At 40.6% G+C, this 26,985-nt stretch overlaps 1 protein-coding gene across 1 annotated transcript in view; it reads right to left on the bottom strand.

The window, feature by feature from the left end:
• tenm2a (teneurin transmembrane protein 2a) overlaps positions 1 to 3,608 on the bottom strand; it is a 369,550-nt gene extending 365,942 nt beyond the window's left edge. Inside the window, exon 1 of the mRNA XM_055224657.1 lies at positions 3,389 to 3,608. Within this exon, the coding sequence (XP_055080632.1) occupies positions 3,389 to 3,608 (220 nt within the window). The remainder of the gene's footprint in view (positions 1 to 3,388) is intronic.
• Positions 3,609 to 26,985: the final 23,377 nt, after the last annotated feature.

Raw genomic sequence — 26,985 nt, forward strand, 5'->3', positions numbered from 1 at the left:
TATTCATTAATACATTATTTTTTATTTTTTATTTATTATTATTTTTTATTTATTTATTTATTTTTTATACATTAATACATTATTTTTTTTTTTTATTATTTATTTATTTATTTTTTTTTTTTTTTACTACTGTCTACATTTTAGCTGCATACAGAAGACAAGTAAATAACTCTACTTTATTCTTTACTACATAATTCCATATATCTGACTTTATATTTTTTATGTTGTCTTCTGTTTGTTTATTTTTAATACATCTGCATTTTATAAAGAAAAAATGAATGAACGAGGGGGCGTGTCCAAACTTTTTACGTCACACTCACGTTACCTAAAGGTTTTGCAGTTCATATCTAAAATTTTACTCATTTTCCATCCATCCATTTTCTTCCGCTTATCCGGGGCCGGGTCGCGGGGGCAGCAGTCTTAGCAGGGACTCCCAGACTTCCCTCACCCCGGACACGTCCTCCAGCTCCTCCGGTGGGACCCCAAGGCGTTCCCAGGCCAGCCGAGAGACATAGTCCCTCCAGCGTGTCCTGGGTCTTCCCCGGGGCCTCCTCCCGGTGGGACATGCCCAGAACACCTCCCTAGGGAGGCGTCCAGGAGGCATCCTGAGCAGATGCCCGAGCCACCTCAGCTGGTTCCTCTCAACGTGTAGGAGCAGCGGCTCTACTCCGAGCTCCTCCCGTGTGACCGAGCTCCTCACCCTATCCCTAAGGGTGCGCCCGGCCACTCTGCGGAGGAAGCCCATTTCAGCCGCTTGTATCCGCGATCTTGTCCTTTCGGTCATTACTCAGAGCTCATGACCATAGGTGAGGGTAGGAACGTAGATTGACCGGTAAATCGAGAGCTTCGCCTTCCGGCTCAGCTCCTTCTTTACCACAACGGACCGATACAGCGACCGCATCACTGCAGACGCTGCACCGATCCGCCTGTCAATCTCACGCTCCATCCTTCCCTCACTCGTGAACAAGACCCCGAGATACTTGAACTCCTCCACTTGGGGCAGAGACTCACCACCCACCCGGAGAGAGCAAGCCACCTTTTTCCGGTCGAGAACCATGGCCTCGGATTTACTCATTTTGATGTTTTAAAATTATTGCAAAAGTAGAAAGAAAACCTGTCAATAAAAATACAAAAACAATACAAAACAATAGAGACATGATATAAAACGAGTTAATTGAGTCGTCGTGTGCACATCTGTGAAAACAACAAAACCAAACTCAAACCGAACATAAACATGAGCAAAGAGCCTTTCAAACGTGAAGCCAAAACGAGGCAGAGGAGAGAGAATCGCCATGGCTACTGTCAGTGAAGGATGAAAACAATAATTGGTAACACTTTGGAAGGAAATGACAACATCCTTGAGTCGCCGTCGTCGTGCCCCGGCAGCCAAAAACCTTCGAGTACGGCGCCGCGGAGACAGATCGCTTCAAACCGCGCGTGATCAGAAATACGCTGCTTTTTAGGGAGACGCCGGTGAATAAACTCAAAACCCGCTGGTCCAAAAAACGTAATCTTTAATCCATTAAGTTAATGTTCATCTGTGTGATCATCATAAGCTTTTGAATCAACGCCAGCACCTGTCACGTCCACTGTTTTTACGAGGCGCCTCTTCACATCATGTAATTACGTGGCTGATAAGAGACGCCATTGAAAACCATTAGACCCATTTATTTCCCTTAACATAATAAAAATCCCACTATGGCCAATGAGGCTTATGTCAATAAAGTGTAGACCAGAGCAGAGAAACTCTTCTGTTTGAGACAAACGTATGTGATTCCACTGAGTCTGTGCAAATGGACGAAGAGCAAAGACGGAGCTGTTCATCAGAGTCAAACACACGTCACTGATGAGGCTCATATGTGACCAGAGCTCAAGGTGAACTGTTCACTGTGTTACATCATCACATCCTCAATTAAAGCTGTTAGAATTAATACTGTGGTTTATGCGTCACATGTTTCTGAGCTGAAAACGGCCGCTCCGCTCTGACACGACGCTCTGACACGACGCTCTGACACGACGCTCTGACACGCCGCTCTTTTCTGTTCCTTAACTCCACACGTCCAGACTCTGATTATCTGAGGAACCGGATTTACAAACCTCCAAGTCTCAGTCGGACTGAGCCGCTCGGTCTGAGCCGCCCGCTCTGAGCCGCCCGCTCTGAGCCACTCTCACAGTCTGAGCTCGAGGTTCAAGACGGAAATAAGAATCAGACTCTTTTTTAACTTTCTCAGACTCTGTAGACAGAGCTGGGAGGTGAATAAATGTAGAGAATGTGTTTTCTGTCTCTGCTGCTGTTACTTTTACATTTGGTGAGATTCAGAATAAAGTTATTTTTCTAAAATTGTAGGAATACACTGAAGGACTTGATCAGACAATTTAGTCCAGGGGTGGGCAAACTTTTAGACAGAGGGGCCACAGTGGGTCTAAAATGTGACAGGGGGCGGGGCCAGGACATGTGTGTAAATATTACATCAGAGATTTGACCTGTAACATGTGACAAAGCATGAATATGAAAGGCTTAACAATTAATTTATAACATTTCAGTTAAATAAACAACAGAAAAACTCTGATCAAGGTTTACCCTTAACTATTTTAATATAATTTGATCACGTTCGGCCGGATTAATAAGCCCAAAGGGCCGTGTGTGGCCCCTGGGCCATAGTTTGCCCGAGTCTGATTTAGACTCAAACTGCACAGAATCAGTGATAAAAATATAAAACACGGCTCTTGTGGTGACGCAGGTGAGATTTTTCCCTCTGATCAGTGAAAAATAAACACAGAACAAACGGTGAAACAAACATTAAACTGTTTCTAATCTTAGGCTGAGTTCTTACTCTACACTTTAAAAGTATTCAGAGTACAATACTCTGGACCATGTACCAACGTACTTCATCAAATACATTTTAGTGCAGGTCTCAGGATTCTGTGTTCTGCTGGTATTCACATGCATGAGCACACGTGCACAGCTCGACCCCGGGCTCAGACGCCGCGGCGTGCAGCTCTGATCCCGTGGACTTATAGTAGAAATTAAAAGATTCTATTCCTTTTCCCTTGATGAGTAAATATTTCTGGTGTGAACAGAACAGCAGAGCCTCAGGTTAAACCGACGCAGAGTCACAGACGGACCTGAGTCTGAGGCGTGAGGACGACTTTTTACAGCGACGTGTGGCCGGTCTGATCTCGTCCAAAACAAAAACAAAATATCTCAGGTTTGCGATCAATAAAATGTTTTTAGACAGAGTTAGACGCAGACGCTCACGGCTTTTACGATCTCGTCTTTGGGGATAAATGAATCTCATGTTTCAGACTCCGGTGCAGTCGCCGAGTTCAAACCCGCTGCATAAATCTGACCTTTAAGCGAGAGCCCGCCCCGTCGTCCCGCACTCACCTTGCCTGGAGTAGTCGTCGGCCTCGTGATGGACCAGGTCGGAGACGCAGCCCCCGTAGTGAAGCCGCTGCTCGTGGTCAAAGGCCTTGAGCGTCTCGCTGTAGGACCTCTGCGTGGGCACGCGGCACTCCTCTGTGTCCAGGGACGCCGTGTTGTACTGGGAGTCTTTGGAGCAGCGCCCCCTAGTGAGCGAGCGGTGTCTGCGGTCCTTCAGATCCATGCCCGGGCTCGGCGGGGGTGCGCGGGGAGGAGGAGCAGATAAAAGAGGAGAGAAGGAGCGGAGGATGCGGCGGCGAGGGGCCTCCTAACGAGCCGCTGTGATGGAGCTGTCCACTTCAGACGCCTGGAAGACACGAGGACGACGTTACTCAGAGATGAGACACAGACTCAACACAACTTCAACTTTCTTTACACAAACGCACAATCAAAAAGAGACTGGAGTGAGTTTTATAAGAACCAGGTCAAAAACAACGGAAAGAAAAATGTGACGCTTTATTTCTGTTCATTACGACCAAACACCAGCGATTTATGGATCATTAGATACAAAAATATAGGGATTTATTGTGTCATTGTGATTTTGTGAGTGTTTATTTACTGATCTGAGGGTTGTCGGTGCGATTCCAGCTCTGACAAACAGGTGTAACATCAAATTATGGAGCGTGGAACAAATCCTCCTCTGAGTCCACACTGTGTTTTATGTTTTATAAATAAAGTCCATTAGAGACGTTTTAAACAGAAGCGTTTACCCCCCAGTGCGACGCCCCGATCACACGCCAACACTGCGACGCCCCGATCACACACTGCGACGCCCTGATCACACACCAACACTGCGACGCCCCGATCACACACTGCGACGCCTTGATCACACACTGCGACGCCCCGATCACACACGAACACTGTTATTGTTTCATTGAGCAAGACGTTTTTTAAACTCGAGACAAAACATAAGACCAGAGACACACAGAGAAGACAAGAGACGACAAAACAAGACATAACAGTGTGTGTAAGAGCTACGACTGGATGTGATTGTGTGTGTGACGTGTGTGTGTTTGTCATGTGTGTTTGCCGTAAGTGTTTGTGTGTTTTTGACCTGTGTGTCTGTTCCGTGTGTGTTTCATGTGTGTGTGTTTGACATATTTGTGTGTGTTTCGTGTGTCTGTGTGTGTGTGACATGTGTGTGTTTGTCGTTTGTGTGTGTGTGTGTGATATTTGTGTGATTTTGTAGGAGGTAAAGTGTGTCCGGTGGTGAGTGTTAACACGAGTAATTCATAAGTGAGAAAAGACGATAAAGAGAATGTAAATGTGGAAAATAAATAAGTAAAAGAAATGAAAAAATAAAAATAAAAATAAAAATAAAAATAAATAATAATAATAATAATATAAATAAAAATAAATACATAAATAAATAAAAATAAATAATAATATATAAATAAATACATAAATAAATAAAAATAAATAATAATAATATAAATAAAAATAAATAAATACATAAATAATAATAATAATAATAATAATAACCCCTCGCTCCCAGTGTGTCACTCTGGTGTGTAAATGTGTGAGTAGTTTCTTGATGTAAAGCTGAAAACCCGTTATATAAAAATGTGCTCATTGAACATTAAACCTCGTCCTGTATTAAACCAGTTTTATATTAATACAGCGACTCACACAGAAAACCACCTCAGAGCTGTACATTTGTAGATTTGTTGTAGATTTGTATATCGACCTTGACCTCGCTCTACGAAACACCACATGACTCTGGACGATCTGAGGGTCCGGCCTAAAACCTGGAGGGGGCGGAGCTTCTGCTGTGGCTCAGACTCTGGAACAGTCACTTTGTGCATCAGAACAGCCCGATCTTTAAATATGTTGAAGTATTTGTTGAAAACTAACGTATTTGCGCTGGTTTAAACACGAGCGGAGCAGGACACTTGTGTTTTATTGTGTTTATATTGTTCTTGCACTTTGCCTTTGTACAGCACTTCAGTCGTTTTAAAGCTGTGGTTGTTTTAAAAATGTGCTTTATACAACAACATTTGACTTGGCTCCAAAATGCCAGAGCAAACCGACGTACCACTGTTTTAGAAAAAGAAAAACGCTGGGGCTAAACCAGGACAAGCACAATATAAAACTCAGGATAAACAGGAAATGAAAGTTGGTTGTAATCACCTTTTTAACGATGTAAGATTCTCACGGACGGAACTGCGCTTAGTCGGACAAAACACGCCAGGAAATGGAGCTCTCGTGGACCGCAGTTTGAGAACCAGGGCTAAAATGAACACGTCCACGGCTCTGACTCACTCTCGCTCTGCGCTTCCCCCCCGAGATTCTCCAGGGCAAGTCAGGTAATGGCCGACGCAGTGGAGTGGACGTCCGGAGCAACCAGGCAAATATACGGCTCGCGAGGCCGTCGACGTGGGATGAGCGAGGCTATTGTGGGGTAGAAACAAGACACACGGCTCACGGCTCCTCTGAGATAGAGCCGCTTCGACCAGACTAATGAAAAACGGCCACGCTCCTTTTAAATCTGTGACATAAAAACCTGGGCCCGAACCAGCACAGCCCCAGGTGTCGTAAACCGCGGGCAATAAACACGACGCGGAGGTGGAAAAGAGCGCGGGAAGGTGACGATATTTATGAATAAATAAATACATGTTTGTTTGTTTGTTTTCATTTTCAGTGATGGATTAAAAGGTCCTGTGTCACACAAAATGGACGTTTGTGAGATTTAAGTCATATTTTTATGTCATTACTTCATCAAAAACAGACCTGGAGTGGTTAAAAGTGTTTAAAACGACATTAAAACAGATCAGAGAAAGTTGTAATAAAGGCTCTTGAAAATATATATAATAATCCAAATAATAATATAAATAATAATAAAAAATAGCAATAAAAATAATAATAAATAATAATATAAATAATAAAAAATAAATAAATGCACACATAATATAAATAATAATAAAAAATAGCAATACAAATAATAATAAATAAATAATAATATAAATAATAAAAAATAAATAAATGCACAAATAATATAAATAATAATAAAAAATAGCAATAAAATAATAATAAATAGATAATGCAAATAATTTGAATAAATAATAATACAAATAGATAAATAAATGCATAAATAATAATAATAACAAAATAATTGTAAATAAAAAAACTGATACAATAATAAAAATAAAATAATAATAATAATACTATTTAAAACAAATAATAGTAAAGAAAATACAGATAAAATAATAAAAATAAAATAATAATAATTTATCTGCACACACACACAAGTTTCTGGTTGCTTATTACACAAATACACACATGTAATCTGTCAAACTCTTCAAAATGAACTGCATTTGAATGAGCACAGATTTATGACAAGAATTTCAAGTGAATCCAGTCTGTAAAATCTACTACTACGTTACACTATAATTTTATTTCCACAATTATTTTTTACTCCCTCTGATACAATATACAAATCAATAAAAAGTGAGATTAGGAGCATAAGCAGGTGGGCAGGGAGACAGCGACGAGATAGATGTAAGAACAAAGAGTCTAAAAGGCTCGGAGAAAATGAGAAGCGCTGGATGCAACAGGAAGCTTGGCAGAAGAAATGACTTGAGGGCATTGAGAGTCTCTTCCTCATTATCAGAGTGAGAATGAATCCCGCTCCCTCAGAGGCCCTGAACGGATAATCAAACGCACCCAGGACCGAAACTTCACATGGAACGAGCCATAAACAAGGCCACCGTCACGCAGACGTACAGCGCACACCCCGCACGTACTCGGCACACGCGTGTAAACAGGACGCAGCCTGAGCTAACATGAGCTTTCAATCACCCACAATGTGTCAGAGAGGGAATAACGCTTTAATACTGGAATATACAAGTTATTTTACACAGCCAGACCAGACAATATTTCCTTCATGTTCTGCGGTTTAGTCTCTCCAGTATTGATTTCTATAGGACGTGGGTGGATTGAGTGAACTCCAGGAGCGGACAAGTCAAATCGTGACCTTGAATATGGGTTCGCCACAACAGAAAAGTAAAGAAAAAGAGCTAAGAGAGTGTGACGTCGCTCAGTTTAGAGTCAAGAGCGTCATAGCAACCAAAGAGCCAATCAGGAGCGAGGCTGTGGAAGGTAACGCCCCAACGCTGTCAATCAAACCTGTTGCTAACGCTAACAGGAGCGACCCCGGGGGAAGAAGGCGCCGGATTTGTCTGATATTAATGTTCGTATTTTGATTTACAGACACAATAGTGAAATGAAAACCTAATTTGATAATTAACTCAAAATAACCCAAAAATAAATAAAAAATTAAATTAAAAAACACAAAAAAGAAAAAGAAAATAAAAAAAACTCCAAAAAAGAAAAAATACTAAAAAAAAGACCTAAACTAAAAAACCCTCAAAATAAAAACAAACAAAAAAATAAATGAAGGAAAAAATAAACTCAAAATAACCCAGAAACTCCCAGATCATGTAGAAAACAACTCAAAATAACTAAAAAACAAACAAGTACACCCCAAAATAAGAAAAAAAAAACCAAACTAAAAAAAAACATCTCAAAATAACAAAATATAAATTAATAATAATTAATAAAAAACTAACATAAAAAACAAAAATAATAAAAATAAATAAAAAAATTAAAAAAAACTCGAAATAACTAAAAAAAAAGAAGCCTCTTGCAGTTGTTCATTGTTTAAATATTTGTAACAAATTAACTAAAAAAAAGAAAAAACTGGGGGAAAGAAGGACCTGATTTGTCTGTTATTAATGTTCATATCTTGATTTACAGACACAATAGTGAAATAAAAACCCCAGGATCATGTAGAGGGTTAATACGAACATTTAAGACCAGAATGAGTCTGAAGCAGCAGGTACCAAAGGCTGTGCTGAAATGGGACATGCCGACGCCACAAAGCCCACGTGAACCGCTGTCTGTGCGCTCTCTTACGTTACGTCGCATAGTAACCGTGACAACTGCGGACTCATGAGCTAAAGGTGTAAAATAGACACTGAAATAACTAGTTTTATTTTAAATTCTTTATTATTTCATAGAAGAGTCAAGGTGTCGTCGTTGTCGTCGCAGCCGTTTTTTTCTGTTTAGACTGAATGAAGTAAAGAATTAATCTGGACAAATATCACGTCCAAGGTGATTTCTCCCAATTGTCGCTAGTATTACATAAGTTTAATCAAATGGGACGGGATACAGAAGTGCGTGAAATCCGCTCGGACGCTTCGTTCACGGGCCGATCTCAGGCCTCGTCGCGCCGGAAGTGACGTTTTGTGTCCTTCAAACGCAACCGACGAAATGTGCGACCGCCGAACTGAGACACGGCCGACGTTTTTTACACATTTACGTCACGATAGTCAAATTTGTTAGATTTGTAGAAGCTGATTCTCCTCCCCGACGCTTCACGCTCGCTGCAAACCGCCCCAACGCCACAACGCCACACTGGAACTGGACATTTGATCACTATATATAAACGTACACACACTTAAACGCACTTATTTTGTTCGCTTCTCTACCTGCTGATTCTGAGGAGGCAAACTAACTCAGAAAACAACGTCTTATTTTGTTATTTGTGCATATTAATGAACACCTGCAACAAATACAGTTGTAAATATGCAAGATCGTAAAAAAACGCCAGGCTCCATCTGTTATCCCAGGTAGAAAAACACAAAAACACAAAAGAGACGAAAAAAGATGAAACCCAAACAGCTCCAGCGCTAACCACTCTGCCACGACGCACACCGCACCCCCTATACTTCACACTAAAAAGCTTTAATCAATAAAAACTTGGCAACTGAAGATGGAGCGGAGTAAAGCACATTAATAATGCAGGGCTTACACCAGGAGTAATTAGGCACGGGGATCTAAGCCTCTACATTTTTGCTAACAGCTCAAATCACTGCTACGCTCGCTCTATATGGAAGCGCCACTTGTTGCCGCCGCTTCTTCTTCTTCTTCGCGTCGGTCGGTTCATTTGGCGGCTGATGTTCCCGTCGGAGTCAATCAGGGACAGGTTTGGTGGAACGAGGCGGCGTAATGTCGTGTTTCACCTTAATTTGTGTGCGTTGGCGTCGGTCGGAGTGAACGGAAACTTCCCCCCTGAAACATTATCGGGTCTTGGACGTCGCTAGCTAACGTTTTTTTTTAAACATTTTGTCCATCTTGAGTAGCGTTTTCTGTTTATTGAACCTAAAGTAAATGATGCTGGAAGTCTGTTAATGTGCGATCTGAGCTAGGTTTGTCACGATAACACAATTTAAAGTGCGATATGTTTGCGGAAAGTAAATAAAAACGATAAACGATGATAGTGAAACCAAACTAAAACTATTCTAAATGTACAATGTTTAAAAAAATGCACTGTTTTTCTCTGTTTTAATGTAATTTCCTCATCACACACAGACCTGGAGTTGCGTTTTGCTTCATTCGCACACGTTTAACGCACAAACGCTGCAGATTTATAACAGAAAACGCTCTGTTCCACCTTGTGATGTCACTTCCTGGCGATACAGGAAGTGCTGCACTGCGTTTTTAAACTCCACACGCCTTCATTTCTAGAATCATTTGGATCATTTCAGTCTCAATTTCTACCGAACTAAAGGTAAAAGGAGCTGTTAAACTGGTTGAAAACTACCACTCGATGACATCACAAGGTGGAACGTCGCATTTTGAGCTTTGTAGATGTGACAGACGAATAATAAAGTGCGACTCAAACATGTGTGAATGAAAAACACAACTCCAGGTCTGTTTTTAATGAGGTAACAGCTTTCTAACATGACTTCGCGCTCACAGAGTCAGTTTTGCGTCATATAGAAGATTAATTAGTTTGTTTCTATAATGACTCATAATTATTCAACCTTGTACGGCGTAAATCTTATCGTATTGCAAGAAAATAACCGAAAATACGCCACTGCTGCAAAGAAAACGTTCTCACAATAACTACGCACCACCAAAGAAGACTGCACTGAATAAATCGATTGAAACTGAAGCTAATATCTGACCACAATCACCCACAAAACGCACAAAAATCACAAACACGGAGCAAAGTGAGCGAAGTGTCTTGCCCAAGGACACAGAAAAACAACTCGGATTGAACCGCTGCCCCTGACGAACGCTCCACGACGAACCAGCAGACTCCAGGAACTCGCACAAACGTCAGAGCGAATCTGGACACGACTTCTGTGTTTGTGTTTACGACCGAGCGTATCATAGCAACCAAAGAGCCAATCAGGAGCCAGGTTGTTGCTGTAACGCTACTGGGAGCGACCTTGGAGAAAGAAGTATCCAATCTAATCCTAATCCTTTCAAAATATCAGATGAATTGTTATAAATTTCCTAACCAGAAACTCAAATGTTCTGTATTTAAATCCCTTTTGTCTCTTATGTAATTTCTTTAAACTATTTTTCAAACCAAAATCCCTGAAAACAAAAACACTTTGCAAAGAATTTGGATTTTAAAATGTACCAGTGCATTTATTTTACATTTGTTTAATATTTTTGCACATGCCGTTTGAATGTAATTAAGCCTCTTGCCATTGTTCGTTGTTTATATATTTGTATATCTGTAATAAGTTAAATAAAAAAAAGAAAAAATGGGGGAAAGACGGCGCCGGATTTGTGTTTTTGTCTGTTTTTCATGTTCATATCTTGATTTTCTGACACAAAAGTGAGACAGAATGGATGGAGCCGGAAGTGCACAGATACTCACTTCCTGTTCCTGAAAGCTAGTGCGTTAGCTATGGTCATTTATGTACATCTGGACTTTCAAACCTGCGGCCCGGGAGCCAATTGCGGCCCGCGAGATGATATTTTGTGGCCCGCAGGACAATACGAAAAGTCGCTGTTTGCTCCCGTCACAAACGATTCAACAAATAACGATGTGTATCCATAAAATCCACAAGAATTAGCATATTTCCTCGTTTGAGAAGATTTTAACCTTCACCAGACTCCGCCTCCTCCAGATAATTCGATTTTGCGCCCCCTGATGTACAGTCTACGGTCGTAAAGAGTTTAAACGTTGCGCTTGTAGATACAGATCGGACACCACCACGACGCTAACACCGCTCGATGCTAGCTCGCACAACGCTCTTGAGCTAAAGATCACAATACAAAACCTAATTGCACGCCGCTGCAGCCCGTCGTCGGCCACGTTCGCCATTATAAATACGTCCGCGCCCGTCGTCGTGTTTCCGGAGGCTGCAGACCTACAGAAATAGACGCTTTTGGAGAGCTCTCGTTCGCACAAGAGCTCGCAAAAGGCCATTTCTAAAGAGCTGGCATCATTAGATCTGGGATACGCGATGTGGCTAATTGCACGCCGGGATAGAGGAAGCATGAAAAGGAAGCAAAGAGATGCAGAACGCGAGTCAATCTTTTCAATGCGGCTCGTTTCAAAATGCTTAGAAGGTAGTACTGAAAAGTGCCCTGCTATGTCCATTGATTAACAGTAGGTATTAAGTCTCATAAAGCGCTCATTATGCGTTGGCATCCATCACGGCGGCTATTAGAGGTTCAAGCGTAATGTGTTTGTGCCTTTTGAAAGGAGGAGGAGGAACAGGGAAAGATACTGAGGCGGATATGAGAGGGACATTCAGACTGGCATTATGCAAACAATAAGGCCAACATGCTTTTATATGGGCCCCTGGCTGTGTGTTATGGGGGGAGTGTGTCTTCCGTAATGGAGGCTAGTTGTGATTGATGTTATAGGGGCAGCAAGGCATTGTGGGTATGCAAAACGCCCGTGTCGGTTAATGAATAAGTTTGGTGGTTTGGACTGAACGCGCAAAGTTATTTCAAGTTTCAGGAAATGAACAAGAGCAACCGGTGGTCAGATAACGTCGGGTTTGGAGTTTTTTTTTGGGAAATGGAAAAAACATATCTGCAATTTAAGGTGGTATTTTAAGGCGGTACTTAAAGGTTTTATATGACAGAAAATGGACAAAAATTGACTTTTAGACATGTTATTAAACTGGAGGTGTCTTTTGTTTCATTCGCACATGTTTGCGTGACACTTTATTATTCGTCTGTAACATCTACAAAGCTCGAAACGTGACGTTCCACCTTGTGATGTCATCAAGTGGGAGTTTTCAAACATTTTAACATCTTTTTACTTTTACTTCTGTAGAGATCGGCAAGTCCAGGAGCTGAAATGATCCAAATGATTTTAGAAATGAAGGTGTGTGGAGTTTAAAAACACAGTGGAGCACTTCCTGTATCACATAATGACATCACAAGGTGGAACGGAGCGTTTTCTCAGCCTAAATTTGCAGAGTTTGTGTGTTAAACGTGTCAATGAAACAAAACATGACATCACAAGGTGGAACGTCGAGTTTTGATCTTTGAAGACGTAGACAGACGACGACGCTAACGTGTGTGAATGAAACAAAACACAACTCCAGACAAACGTCCTAATTAAGATGCTCTGTTCCACCTTGTGATGTCATGAAGTGGTAGTTTTCAACCATTTTAACAGCTCATTTCACCTTTAGTTCAGTAGAAATTGGCAATTCCAGAAGCTGAAATGATACAAAGGATTCTAGAAATGAAGGTGTGTGGAGTTTAAAAACACGGAAAACACAGCAGAGCACTTCCTGTATCGCCACATGATGACATCACAAGGTGGAACGGAGCGTTTTTCTCAGCCTAAATCTGCAGGTTTGTGCGTTAAACATGTGAGAATGAAACAAAACACAACTCCAGGTCTGTGTGTGACGAGGAAACGACATTAACTTCTGTAATTTGAGACGTTTATACTAAATTAAGACGTGAAATAAGAGACAGATAGTGCGGTACTGTGTCCTTGAGCAAGACACTTTCTTCTTTTCTTTCTTTGGTGATGGTTTTTTAAGGTCATTTGCGCAGATTAGCGACTCCGATTCAACCTCAGGGCAGCTGTGGCTACAAAAAACTGAACCGTTAAGTGATTTTCGCATCTTAAAGTCTCTCCGACAAACGATAACACGTATAAATCTTCACGAGGGACAAGTTTGAATCGCCAATTTCCAAAAAAGATCACGACAAACACACGACCTCGCCACCGCTCGTCGCTAATCGTCGCAGTGGAAACTAAACACTACTTTGCACAATAAGAGGAAGTTCTGACAATAAGTTCTTTTGACAACAATAATAAGCGGCTGATGTTTGGCGTGATGGATGCGAGCGTGAGGCGGCAGCGCTTCGGTTCGCTGCAGTTTGCTTCTGCGAGCCGTGGGTGCAGTGGGAGGACAGAGGACACATGAGAAATGGACGGGGCCGAGCGCAAAGACGAGGTCAGATCTGGAGCTCGTATCAATCTCCCGAACGTGGGCAGGTGTTTCCTCAAGGTCGGCCAGACACAAGCCAAACTTTAGGCCGCTAATTATTCTGTGACAAGAACACAACCTCCAGATCGGAGCGCCGCGGGGAACGGAGACGGTTTATTGGAACGGAGACGATTTATTGGAACGGAGACGATTTATTGGAACGGAGACGATTTATTGGAACGGAGACGATTTATTGGAACGGAGACGATTTATTGGAACGCAAACGGTGATCATCGTTTCGTCAGATGGTTTAAAGTTACACGGAAAGCTCAAACTGGAAGATATCGATCGTTTTAAATCAATATCCAAAGTAAATCAAAGGTTAAGAGTCAGATTTGGAACGACGGAAAGACGAGAGCAGCCAAAAAAAACAAAAAACAAACACAAAAACCTTTAAAAATATTATTATTTAAAGGCCCTGTATTACGCAACTGACTCTTGTAGCTTTAATCCACGTTCGAATGCAGTTTCCTCCTCAAAAACAGACCTGAAGTTGTGTTTTGTTTCATTCACACATGTTTGAGTTACACTTTATCATTAGTCTAAGATCAAAACGCTCTGTTCCACCTTGTGATGTCATCAAGTAGGAGTTTTTAACAGTTTTAACTCCTCTTTTTAACTTTAGTTCAGTAGAAAAATGGCAACTCCAGGAGCTGAAATGATCCAAACGATTCTATAAATGAAGGTGTGTGGAGTTTGAAAACACAGCGGAGCACTTCCTGTATCACCACACGATGACATCACGAGGTGGAACGGAGCGTTTTCAGTTTGAGAAAAGCCTAAATCTGCAGGTTTGTGTGTTAAACGTGTGAGAATGAAACAAAACACAATTCTCCAAGTCAGAAAATAGCGTAATTCTGGCCGCTTTATGACTTCGTTCTGTGATTTAGTGATTCAGTTTCTTGGGCTGTTTCTCCCGGTGCATTGTGGGACATACATATTCATGTGTGTACAGTACTGTGCAAACATGAGTGTACGTGTGTGTGTGTGTGTGTGTGTGTGTGTGTGTGTTATCTGCAGAGGGACAGAGGGACGTCCTGACCGTCAAGTGACCATGAAATCTCTGCAAAATGAGAAGCATAATTACACGACGACGGAGAAGACGAGCGTCCATTTTGGAAATAACGAAGGTGAAAGTTTGTCCAAAGTTTGGGAACGTCGGAAAATACATTTAGAAGAGTTAAAAAGTAAACGAGGAATGCACCAGAGTGAGACAACGCAAACAGTGAGGCTCAGAAAAAAATAAAACACTCGTGAATAAGTGAATGAGTTAATGTTGGACGAATTATTTTAGATTTTAGAATTAGACGTTTTTAGTCATTGGGTTTTTTGTTTTTTGTTTTTAGACCAATGTTTCCCAAACTGTGGTATTTTATAAACACAGACATAACACTTCAAATATATAAAGTACAATATTTGGAATTAGGAAGCAAAGAAAACAGTTAAATAAATACAGATTTTTCATTTTAAATATTATATCCGCTCTTTGTTTTGTCAAGTTATTTAATTTATATTTTTAGAGATTTTATATTTATTTTTATTTTTATATTTTTGTTGTTGTTTTCATTTCGTTTACTACATCACTCTGTATATTTTACCTCATATATTTGACGTGTTCTGTGTTTATAAAATGCAGAAAGTAGCAAACAAAGACGAAAAAAAAACAACTTTGAATAAAAAAAAATAAAAAAATACATTATACACTTTATATTCAAAAACTCAAAGTATCCAACCTTTGCTTTGTCCAGAAATATTCAGTTATGCAACGTTTTTTCTTTACTACTACTACATAATTCTATATATGTTACTTCTGTGTGTTTATAAAATGCAGAAAGTCGTAAACATAAAGAAAAAAACAACAAAAAAACTTTAAATTAGAGTCTGTGTCCAAACGTTTGACTCTCAGTGTAGATTTATAGATATATTTTAGTTTTCCAGCGAATTAATGAAAATTTTTTCTATTTGGTGAATCGTCTGCGTAAATGTGTGATTCCTCGGTCGTCCAGGTTGTTCCCTTTGTTTTCCTTGTTTTGTTTGGGTCTGATGATGATGAGCAGCTCAGTGGAAAAGCCCGGATGCCCTTCCTGCCTGAACACTTGCGTCTGAAGTAAAGTAAAGTCGGATTAAACACTTAAGACTAAACAGATGTGGATAAACGATCGTCCCGCGGCCTCGACGTTCACAAATAATTGGACGCCCACCGAGTCGACTTTAAACTCTGGAGCTGCGGATTAGGACCGGCGCCTTATTAAACTTTAAATGATGAAACATGATTTCGTCAGCAGGTGTATAGTTCCACGCTTATATTCTCACACTGCTGCAGAGATTTACCGCTTTGTTGCATCATTCGTCAAAACGTGAACACAGCCAAACGCCACAGCCCCCAGAACGCGCTGATCACCATCGACCCGACTCGGCGCCGCGTGTGGTTCCGCCGCATCCGTAATGGTTTCGTGTACGTTGGCCGCGGACCCAAGGACAATTAGCCGCGAAGATCTCATCGTTTATCAAACACATAAACGGAGCGAGAACACGGGCGACGTTTAGCGACGTTTGTGCGACGCCACGACTCCGACTAAACAACATCACGATCAAAATGTGTTTTATTTCTATTGTCAAAATGTACAAACTGCAACGTGCTCCAGGGATACGGCGTGACATAAAAGAACGGATAAAATAAAATATAAACGGTGATGAAATAAAATGGAAGCAATAAGACGCGTGACAGTGAAGAGGAGCGGCGGCGTTAAAGAGGCGGTTCTGTTTGTCCCTGTAGAACGTCATGATTTAAAATGTAAAAGACGTAAACGTACGGAGCGTTCAAGTGTCGAGCGTGACGTCGAAATAAAAACCCCAGGATCATGTAGAGGGTTAATACGAACATTTAAGACCAGAATGAGTCTGAAGCAGCAGAGACAGAGAGAGGACACAAAAAACAAACTCAAAATAACAAAAAAATAAATAAATAAATAAAAAACATAAACACAAAATTTGAAAAAAAATAAAAATAAACTCAAAATAACAAAAAAAATATAAAGTAAATAAATAAAAACAAACACAAAATAAGAAAAAAATAAATTAACTCAAAATAAGAAAAACATAAATTAAAAAAAATTTAAAACATAAACACAAAATAAGAAAAAATAAATAAAAACAAACTCAAAATAACAAAAAAAATAAATAAAAAATAAATAAATAAAAACAAAAAAACAAACAAAAAATAAATAAAAAATAAACTCAAAATAACAATAAATAAATAAAAAATATACACAAAATAACAAAAAAAAGTTAAATATAAACTCAAAATTAAAAAAAACTCATAATAAGAAAAAAAAGTTAAAAATAAACTCAAAATAAAAATAAATAAATAAAAACAAAAAGTCAAAATAACAAAAAAAAATGAAAAATGAAAAAATAAACTCAAAATAAAAACCCCAGGATCATGTAGAGGGTTAAAACGAACATTTAAGACCAAAATGACGAGTCTAACGATGAGTTACAGAAAGAGGGGACACAGTTTTTACACAGAAAGTGAGTTGGACCGCGGCGGCGAGCAGGTTCGCTACGTCCATTTATATAAACAGTCTGTGGATGCGACATCTGGATGATTTGCATAGTGATTATATAAAACAGGAAGATGAACTGAACTTTATGGGAGATTTACTGTTTTTGAATGAAATATCAGCTCTAATTCATAAAACGCTGAATCTTATTAATTCTGTTTGCTCAGATTTATGTTTCTTAAGAATAAAAAGGGACTATTCTCAACACATTTACCAAAAAAGACGATTATCAGACTAAATATCTTATAAACGTCCATTAGAGGTAAATGCACGTGCCCTGAGCTGTGCATGTACAGTCTGTGTTTGTGTTTTAAGACGATGACTCTCTGGTTTCGTTCGTATTAGGCTGAATCTATTCATTACCTGGGTCATTTCGTTCCAGTGCTAACTACGTGTGTGATCAGCCAACGAGTCTGGCAGCCAACAGCCCCATAAAACTGTGGAGCGTTTGAAAATCCAACCACACTTCCAACGCTCTGTCACAATAGAAGATGAAGCTGCTCATTTGGGGTCTTTTTTCTCACTTTTTTATAAATATGAAAGGGATTTGAATGGCAAAAGATGGCCTATTCACGAAAAAACAAGCCCCGTTATCACAAAGGACAAAATTGTGGCTATAAAGCATTTGGCTTCAATTTTCTGCAGTTTTTGAGGCTCGGCTCAAATGAAGTTGTTTACACAGTTCGCTCAGAAAGACAAAGAGGAGAGACACCGAGCGGCTGAACGAAACAAAGGAGGCGTCAGCGAGCGGCGGTGGCGGTGGTGGCGGCGGCGGCGGTGGTGGCGGTGTATAGGATGAGCAGAACAGCCAAATGATGCACAAGACTTGTACTCAATTACACTTCTGAAACAGAGGTGTTTGCGCAGTTTATTTTGGGATAATATTCGACTGGAGGCTGCGGAGAGGTCAGAATCACAATATTACACACACACACACACACACACGCACACACACACGCACAAAGTCGGAGGTTTTTCAAGTGGCGAACACAATTTCCATTTTGTGTTTTGTCGTCCGCGCCGATAATACACAATAAACCAGTGTCTAATCTGGAAATAAAGCATAAAAACAGACGGAACGACGTTAAAATCAATCATCAAATGCAAAGTTTTGTTGCAGAATAAGAAGCGTCAGAGGTCAGAGGTCAGAGGTCAGATCACGAATAGAAATCATCAGGTTCCACATTTGTGCGTTCACTTTTTGGATGGAAACGCAGCGTGTTCAGTGAAGAAAACGTCACGATAAAGACAAACGACAGATGGAGCTAAACTTTTTGGGGTCAGTTTTTAACGTCGGGACTTTTTTCTTTGTGCAACTGGGACATTTTTGGTTATTTTTTCTGTTTTGCGACGAGATTTGAGCTGTAGACGCTGAATTAATCACTTCTATGACTCATTACAGACACAAACTAATAACTTAAGTGTTTCATTTTGCTGTTTGTTTTTTGCAGCTTCTTATTTTTTAGTTTTAACAATTTTGCACATTTATAAGACTTTCTAGCTCTAGTTCTGTTACAGTTTGGATTCAATATTATGATTTATGGTCTTTATTTACTATTTATTTATTCATTTTATTTCAAATACACAAATATATAAACAAGAACAACAAGAAAGTCAAGAGGTTTAAACATTTACGTTACAATCAAAGGACATGTGCACAAAAGTTAAACAAACGTAGAAAAATAAATACAGTATAACACATTTTATTTTAATTTTTTGTGCAAAGTGTTTTTGTTTTCAGGGGTTTTGTGTTTGTGCAACAGTTTAGAGAAATTATATAAGAGAAAAAAGGGATTTAAATACAAAAAATGTGTTTTTTTACAACAACGATAATGATATTTGGACAAGAACAGGATTAGATTCATGTTTTTTTACACAATATCATTTTCGAAAACACCAATAAGATTGTTTTTTGCATTAAGTTGTAGCTTTGTTTCTTTTTAAGAACAAAAAAGTAAGATTTGAGCGTACGAGTAGACACAAAACACAAGTGACGTTTCTTCATTTTTGCTCATTTTGTCACAGCCGAGTTCGACTTTTAAGTGAAATTTTGAAGTGACACATCAACAGGGAACAACTATGTGGGATTTTCAGTTAAATCTCACAAATTTTATTAGTTACAAAATATTTCCTGGGTCAAAGTCGAGCTTAATTCCAGATCATGTTCATAAATCATCAGCACATTATCAAAGTTTAAATGTTGTTCTGGCGTTGGGCCTCGTGACTCGCGCCTCCATCTGGACCATGACATCATCACGTTCTCGAGTCTGAAACGCACCATTAAACGAACATGTTTGTGTCTGTGTTTACATTTGTCTGGACTATTTTGGAAAACACCAGAATTTCTCTTTTTCTATATTTATATTTTCCTGCAGTGAGCGTTTCCTCAGATACAGTAAAAAAAAACAAAAAAAACAACTGCAATTTTGTCAAACGTCCATCGGCCAAAAACACAAAACCTGCACAAAACCCTCGAGCTGAAGACGCCCTGACCCAGAGAACTGCACCTCAGACTGTGGACGGGTCAAATGCAGACGAGGAATTTCTCTACAGGGTCAAAAATCTGTAACTTAAAGGTTTTGTTCATGTCACTGTTTTCTCTGTTTTTATGTCGTTTCCTCGTCACACACAGACCTGGAGTTGTGTTTTGTTTCATTCTCACATGTTTCACACACCAACCTGCAGATTTAGGCTGAGAGGTTTTTCTCTCAAACTGAAAACACTCTGTTCCACCTTGTGATGTCATCATGTGGTGATACAGGAAGTGCTCCACTGTGTTTTTAAACTCCACACACCTTCATTTATAGAATCATTTGGATCATTTCAGTCCTGGAGTCGTCTCTTATCTCGACTGAACTAAAGGTAAAAGGAGGAGTTACTCAAACTTAAAACTTAAAAACTCCTCTCCTCCTCTTGTCTCCTGTGCTCCTTTTCTCCTCTTCTCTCGTCTCCTCCCCCCTCTGCTCCACTTGTCTCCTTTCCTCAACTTGTCTCCTAGTTTCCTACACTTGTCTCATCTCCTCGTTTCCTCCATTTGTTTCCTCCTCTCCTCCACTTGTCTCGTCTCACCTCCTCTCCTTGTCTCCTCTCCTTTTCTCCTCTCCTCCACTTGTCTCCTCCTCTCCTCATCTCTTCTCCACTTGTTTCCTCCACTTGTCTCCTCCTCTCCTCCACTTGTGTCTTTTCCTCCACTTGTCTCCTTTCCTTGACTGGTCTCCTAGTTTCCTACACTTGTCTCATCTCCTCTTCTCATCTCCTCATTTCCTCCACTTGTCTCCTCCTCTCCCCCTCTCCTCCACTTGCCTCCTCTCCTTTCCTCCTCCTCCTCTCTCCCTCTCCTCCTCTCCTCTCCTCCTTTCCTTGACTTGTCTCCTAGTTTCCTACACTTGTCTCCTCTTCTCTTCTCTTCTCATCTCCTCCTCCACTCGTCTCCTCCTTTCCTCCACTTGTCTCCTCCTCTCCCCCTCTCCTCCTCTTGCCTCCTCTCCTTTCTTCCTCCTCTCTCCCTCTCCTCCTCTTGTCTCCTCGCCTCTCCATTCCTTCTCTTCTCCTCTCCTCCTCTTCTTTCCTTCGTCTCTCTCCCTCTCCTCCTCTTGTCTCCTCTTGTTCACTTGAAAGCTACCACTTGATGACATCACAAGGTGGAACAGAGCATGAATGAAACAAAACACAACTCCAGGTCTGTTGTAACAGGATTATAACAGGATTATAACAGGATTATAACCTGACTTTGCTCAGAAGAGTCATTTTTTTCAGAACCTTTAACTTTAACCTCACGTTCTGCTCGACCCAATTAACATTTCTACATCTATTTGTAAGATTCACAGCGGCTTTTGTGTTGATTCCACATCTGCATCTGCTTTCCATACGTTAGCATACATCAATATCACTCCGTCTATAAAGAACCGTGACCCCCCGATACACACAACAACACACAACAGCACACAACAGCACACAACCTCCCTCCGTCCGCTCATTAATCATGTCGACCGACTCACGTGGCATTGAAACTTCACGGCCAAAGACACACAAACGCACACACACACACAGTCACACACGTGCACTGTGCGCGGGGGGAGGACGGCCCGCGCGCAATGGCTCCGGTTCAACTGGAAACCGGAGTCCATTTTGGGTCCAAGAAGAGGAGCGAGCCAACAGCTGAGGGGCGCACGGGACAGACACATTTCATCAGTCGCTCTCTCTCTCTGCACCACACACCTCGGCCCATTACCTCGCACGCCCCTCCGAGCCAAAAACCACTTGCTTATTAAGCGTGATTGGTCTTGTTGCTCACTTGTTGTGTCATTACGAGGGTTTGTATATGAAATATTAAGTGGTTTGTCATTGGAGGATTTTCCTGAGGTGAAGAGAGTAACTTCTTGGCAAAAGGAAATGGCTGATGTAAAAATAAAGATGACTCCATGTTTATGTGGAACTTTGGCCGTTTGAAATCAGTTTTTTTTACACGTCCGGGGGGAAGTGGATTCGCTGTGAGGGAACGCCAAGAAGCTCAGGTACGTCGAGAGCGAAAGGGCCGATGGAAACGATAATGTGACGGCCAAACGTGGAGGTAAATGTAGTGGGTATTATGTGTTTTAAAAGGGCTGAAAAAACTCTGCTTTATATGAACAGAGCTGTTTGTCTCATGTTTGGAACAAGCTAAACAAAAATAAAACAAAAAAACAATAAATTAAACAAAAATAAAAAATAAAAATAAATTAAAATAAATTAAACAAAAATTTATAAATAAAAATAAATTATAATTAAACAAAAATTAATAAATAAAAAATAAATTAAAATAAATTGCACAAAAATTAAAAAAAGTAAAAAAAAAATAAATAAAAATAAATAAAACAAAAATAAAAATAAATAAACAAAAATAAATAAAACAAACATAAATTAATTAAACTAAAATTAAAATAAATACATAATAAATAAATAAATAATACATTAATTTCATAATATATAAATAACAGTTCAAAATCACAGTGTCGCTTCTTGAGACATGAAACATGAGAAATGATTCAACTAACAGAAATTTAGAAAATCAACAATGAAAAAGAAACAGACAAGCAAATGGAGAAGTGTCCCAGAGCGCCCCCTGTCCTTACACCCTCCTCCTGCAGGAACCAGAGTGCCCCCCGTCCTTACACCCTCCTCGGCAAAGAAAAACTCAAAAAAAGAAAACGGAAAAATTCAAAAAACCTACTCCTACTACTCCCGCTAATAATAATAGTCAGAAGACAGAAGAGTCAATGGGGCAGATTTGGACCAAAACCGTCGCTCACACCACGTCTCGTTCTCATAGATCCAATCTCGTGTCTCGTCTCATTTTGTGCTAATTGCATTTCACCCCGCCCCCTAATATAAACCACAGACTGGAACACGGCGGCTAACAGGTTAGCTACGTCCATTTATATAAAAAAAAAACAGGAAGTGATCATGTGCGCACTTCCTGCTCCATCGACTCTGGCTCCAATTCACTTTCTATGGAAAAAACGTCCCTCCTCTGTGTAACTGCTGCTGTCAAACTCGTCATTTTGGTCTTAAAACATTTGCATTAACCCGATTTTCAGAGTCTTATAATGAAACACACTCAGAGCTTCTACAAACTGAAGTAAGAAGCTGTTGTCTCGTCTGCGTCTCCTCGTTCCCATTGCAGCTGATTACATAACATCAAAGCAGTTTTCATCAAGTTTGTAAAAGCAAAGATTCTTTAAATAGTCCGGCTCTATCCGTCTTTGTTCGTTTCTCTTTCGTAAGCCTAAGACATCACACCGGCGTTACAGCGAGGTTTTAAAGTACGGTCTTTAAACCAAACTCATTAGCACTCCACCATAACTGACTGGTCTAAATCCGAACTCCCTCTTCCTCTTCCTCCTCCTTCTCCTCATTTATTTGTCAGACTGATTCAGGAGGGAGCCGGTTCTCCTGGTTCTGTGTGTAATCTCTGGGACTGGTGCTGCCGAGTGCCACGGAGCCTGTGTTTATTAGACTAATCCCTAAATCCACATTCTGCAGGCCGCGCTGACGCCTCGCTCGCCTCTAATCTGACTCAAAACAAAGGGATTATACAAGACAAGGTCCCTCTCTCTGCCGCCGCACGTCTGTCAGAACCGAGCGCCCAAACCCGAGCGGCGTCGACGCTAACTCACGCCCATCGCCGACGTATTTATTTATACGTTTATTTATTTACAGAGCTGCTGGAACAGGGTCAGTGGGTGGACGTTTCAAAAGGGTCAGTCACGGGCCAAAGGATTCGTGGATTTGAGTCGGGAGAGTTTCTACGTTCCTGAGTTGGAAGGGATTTTGTGCTATTTTGAGCGTCTGACCACAGCGGCGGGGATTCGTTGGCAGGAGACGGCGCGACTGGAAGAGTAGAGGAAAACTGTATAACGCCAGCATCAGTCATGAGGAAAAACATATGAAAAAACGCAAAAAATATTCCCTCATACACGTTTTAATACATCGAATTTGGAGATTAAGCGTTTGCATATAGCACCTAGCATGTACTGCTAATAAGAGATAATCTGTTACTCCTTTCACCTGTGAGACGCCAGACGCTGCGCCACTTTTACACCGCTGAGATTGAAAGGTTAAGAGAACTCCCGCACGCAGTTTTGCTCTCGGTTCACTTTTATTCACACGTTTCGGTCGCTCTGACGCTCCTCTTTTACACTGCCTGGCCAAAAAAAAAGTCGCACTCGAATATTTATTTCCATCCGGTGTTGCTTTAATGTGGTGACTTTTTTTTTGGCCGGGCAGTGTATAAGTCAAGAGACCGCCCCTTTAAAAATATTCAACCAATCACAACAGCGAAAAAGCACACATTCACAATCAGAAACCAACGTACCTGCAAAATTGTGCATAATTCACTTTACACCAGTCGTTTGTGAGTTAAAACACACGGACAAGGACTCGAAAAATATAAAGATCCTCATCGCACTAAAAAGGTAACGATTGTAAACCATAAATCTGACATTTTTTAGTAAAATAAGTGACGTCTTTAAGAGTTTACATGAACCTCCCACAGCTCAGAGGACGACAAACAAAAGTGCAGCACCTTTTAACATCAGAGCATTAAATTAAACAATAATTCATCATTTAAGCCTTTTAAATAAGAGTTTGTGAAGTAAAAATCCAATAGACCGAGCGTCTTTTTAACACACGGTCGTGGTCGTCCCTCCTCGGTGGAGCAGACACTTGTTCGATTCCACAGAAATGAAGAGAAGCTGATTAAAATGAACGACAACAGGAGAGTCCAGTTTTTTGGCGTCTTTCGCTTTTGCACCACTGAGAATCAAATCTTATAAGGCAATTAGAGCCGCCATGATAATTAATCGACTTATCGTTCAGTACAGCGCTCCGTCGACGTCGGGGTCACGTTCTAAAAATAACCCGTGAAGTATCAGCTTTATTTTTTACATTATTCTCTCTGTTTTTGTCTGTAAAACCCCTCACCACACACTTTATACACTTTTCTCACACAGGCGTTAACATTTTCTCACATTTCTCTCTCGTTTAAACTCCCTCAAAGTTCAAACCTGGTTTAGTCCCGGTTTAGTCCCGATTTAGTCCCGATTTAGTCCTGGTTTAGTTCCGATTTAGTCCTTGTTTAGTCCTGGTTTAGCCCTTGTTTAGTCCTTGTTTAGTCCTTGTTTAGTCCTGGTTTAGTCCTGGTTTAGTCCCGGTTTAGTCCCGGTTTAGTCCTTGTTTAGTCCCAATTTAGTCCCAATTTAGTCCTGGTTTAGTCCCGGTTTAGTCCTTGTTTAGTCCTGGTTTAGCCCTTGTTTAGTCCTGGTTTAGTCCCGGTTTAGTTCCGATTTAGTCCTGGTTTAGCCCTTGTTTAGTCCTGGTTTAGTCCTGGTTTAGCCCTTGTTTAGTCCTGGTTTAGTCCTGGTTTAGCCCTTGTTTAGTCCTGGTTTAGTCCTGGTTTAGTCCTTGTTTAGTCCTGGTTTAGTCCCGGTTTAGTTCCGATTTAGTCCTGTTTTAGTCTTGGTTTAGTCCTGGTTCAGTCCCAGTTTAGTCCCGGTTTAGTCCCGGTTTAGTCCTTGTTTAGTCCTGGTTTAGTCCCGGTTTAGTTCCGATTTAGTCCTGTTTTAGTCTTGGTTTAGTCCTTGTTTAGTCCTGGTTTAGTCCTGGTTTAGTCCCGGTTTAGTCCCGGTTTAGTCCTTGTTTAGTCCTGGTTTAGTGCTCTCTCTCGTTTAAACTCTCTCAAAGTTCAAACCTTCGTCGGCGTCTTTGTCGGTGCAGAACGTTTCATCGACATTGTGGGTTTTGTCGGAGAGAAAACAAATTACACACAGCACTTCAGAGTCACACTGAGATCCAACGTTTATGTAAATTTGTCTGAAACGTGTCACTTGGCCAATCAGGACGCAGAAAAAAATCCACGAAACAGCGAGACCGTGAAAGGCGAGGAACAACTGTACGTGCGCACGACGAAGGGGAGATTTTGGTTATTTCCGTCGTAATAAAAGGTTTGAGCTGCAGACGGCTGATTAAGTAACATCTACGGCAAAACAGTCGAGCGGCTAAACCCTGATTGGCTCTCACACACACACACGCACACACACACACACACACACACACTTCTTCCTGCGAGCTCAAGCTGGCGGTGACAAGGCGGTGACTCTGAGCAGTTAGAGCCAAGGTGCAAACAAACTGGGTAATTACACAGAGCTCGGGAACTCGCGGGAGAAATGACGGACAAGATGAGAATGAGCTGAGGGAGCGGCGGCGGCGGCAGAGGGGCCCATATCAATGCAAAAACCAAACACACTCTAAGCCCCTTTTATAAAGTCTATAGACACACAACACAAGAAGCCACGTTTTTGTTTTTTTTTATTTTACAGAGTCGCCAACGCCAGGAGAGCACTTACTCACAAAACCGAGCCAATCGATAACGCGCCGTCTATTACAGGTCTATGGAAAAACGAGTTTAAAGTTTACGGCTCTACTAAACCTCGACCTACTTTCGCCAGATGCTCGACGACGGCGTGACGAGCGGCGGGGAAATACCACTTATTTTTATTACGAGTTCCTTCTGAAAAAAAATGAAAAATGCAAATGGAGCCCCACCACCGCCGGAGTCATTCGTTATTGCTAATTTAACAGTGTCATTTGGACTAAAGCTAAGACTGTTTAGCAAATGTAGCAGATAATGGCTCATAAAAATAAGAGAATTAGCTTGTTTTACTTTGTCTATGCTTTGAATACAGTAATTAGTTGGATTTAGAATTTCAAAACGTTGGGAAATGAGCGCACTTTAACAGTACAGTAAATACTGGAGCGTCAGTTTAATTCCGTGTGAATGAGTGGGATTACGTAACGCATCATAAAATGTACTAAATACCACAGCAGGGGAAGCCAATTATGTGGGATTACAGGTACATCAAATATGGATTATTTAACATGAGTGAAACACGGAGCAGCTCTGACAAACACATGTACAGAACCACATAACACAGGACTTAAAGCTTATTCCTTATTAAATAAAATCTGCTCGTATTTCAGTCCACGTTTGTCTGTTCTGACGCCGATATTTTGGCTTTGAGTGTTTATCATTTATCTCCTTTAAACACAAACAGTATAAGCTCCAAAATGATCCAAATGTGTTTTTACAAAGCTGTTCTGTAGTTACAAAATACAACTTTAATAAATGTCTTGCCCAATCGTGTTTTTACGTCACTTTATCGACCCAAACTGGATATCAGCAGAACCGATA

This window comes from Periophthalmus magnuspinnatus, chromosome 10, assembly GCF_009829125.3.
Source record: "Periophthalmus magnuspinnatus isolate fPerMag1 chromosome 10, fPerMag1.2.pri, whole genome shotgun sequence".
In the NCBI taxonomy this organism is placed as follows: domain Eukaryota; kingdom Metazoa; phylum Chordata; class Actinopteri; order Gobiiformes; family Gobiidae; genus Periophthalmus; species Periophthalmus magnuspinnatus.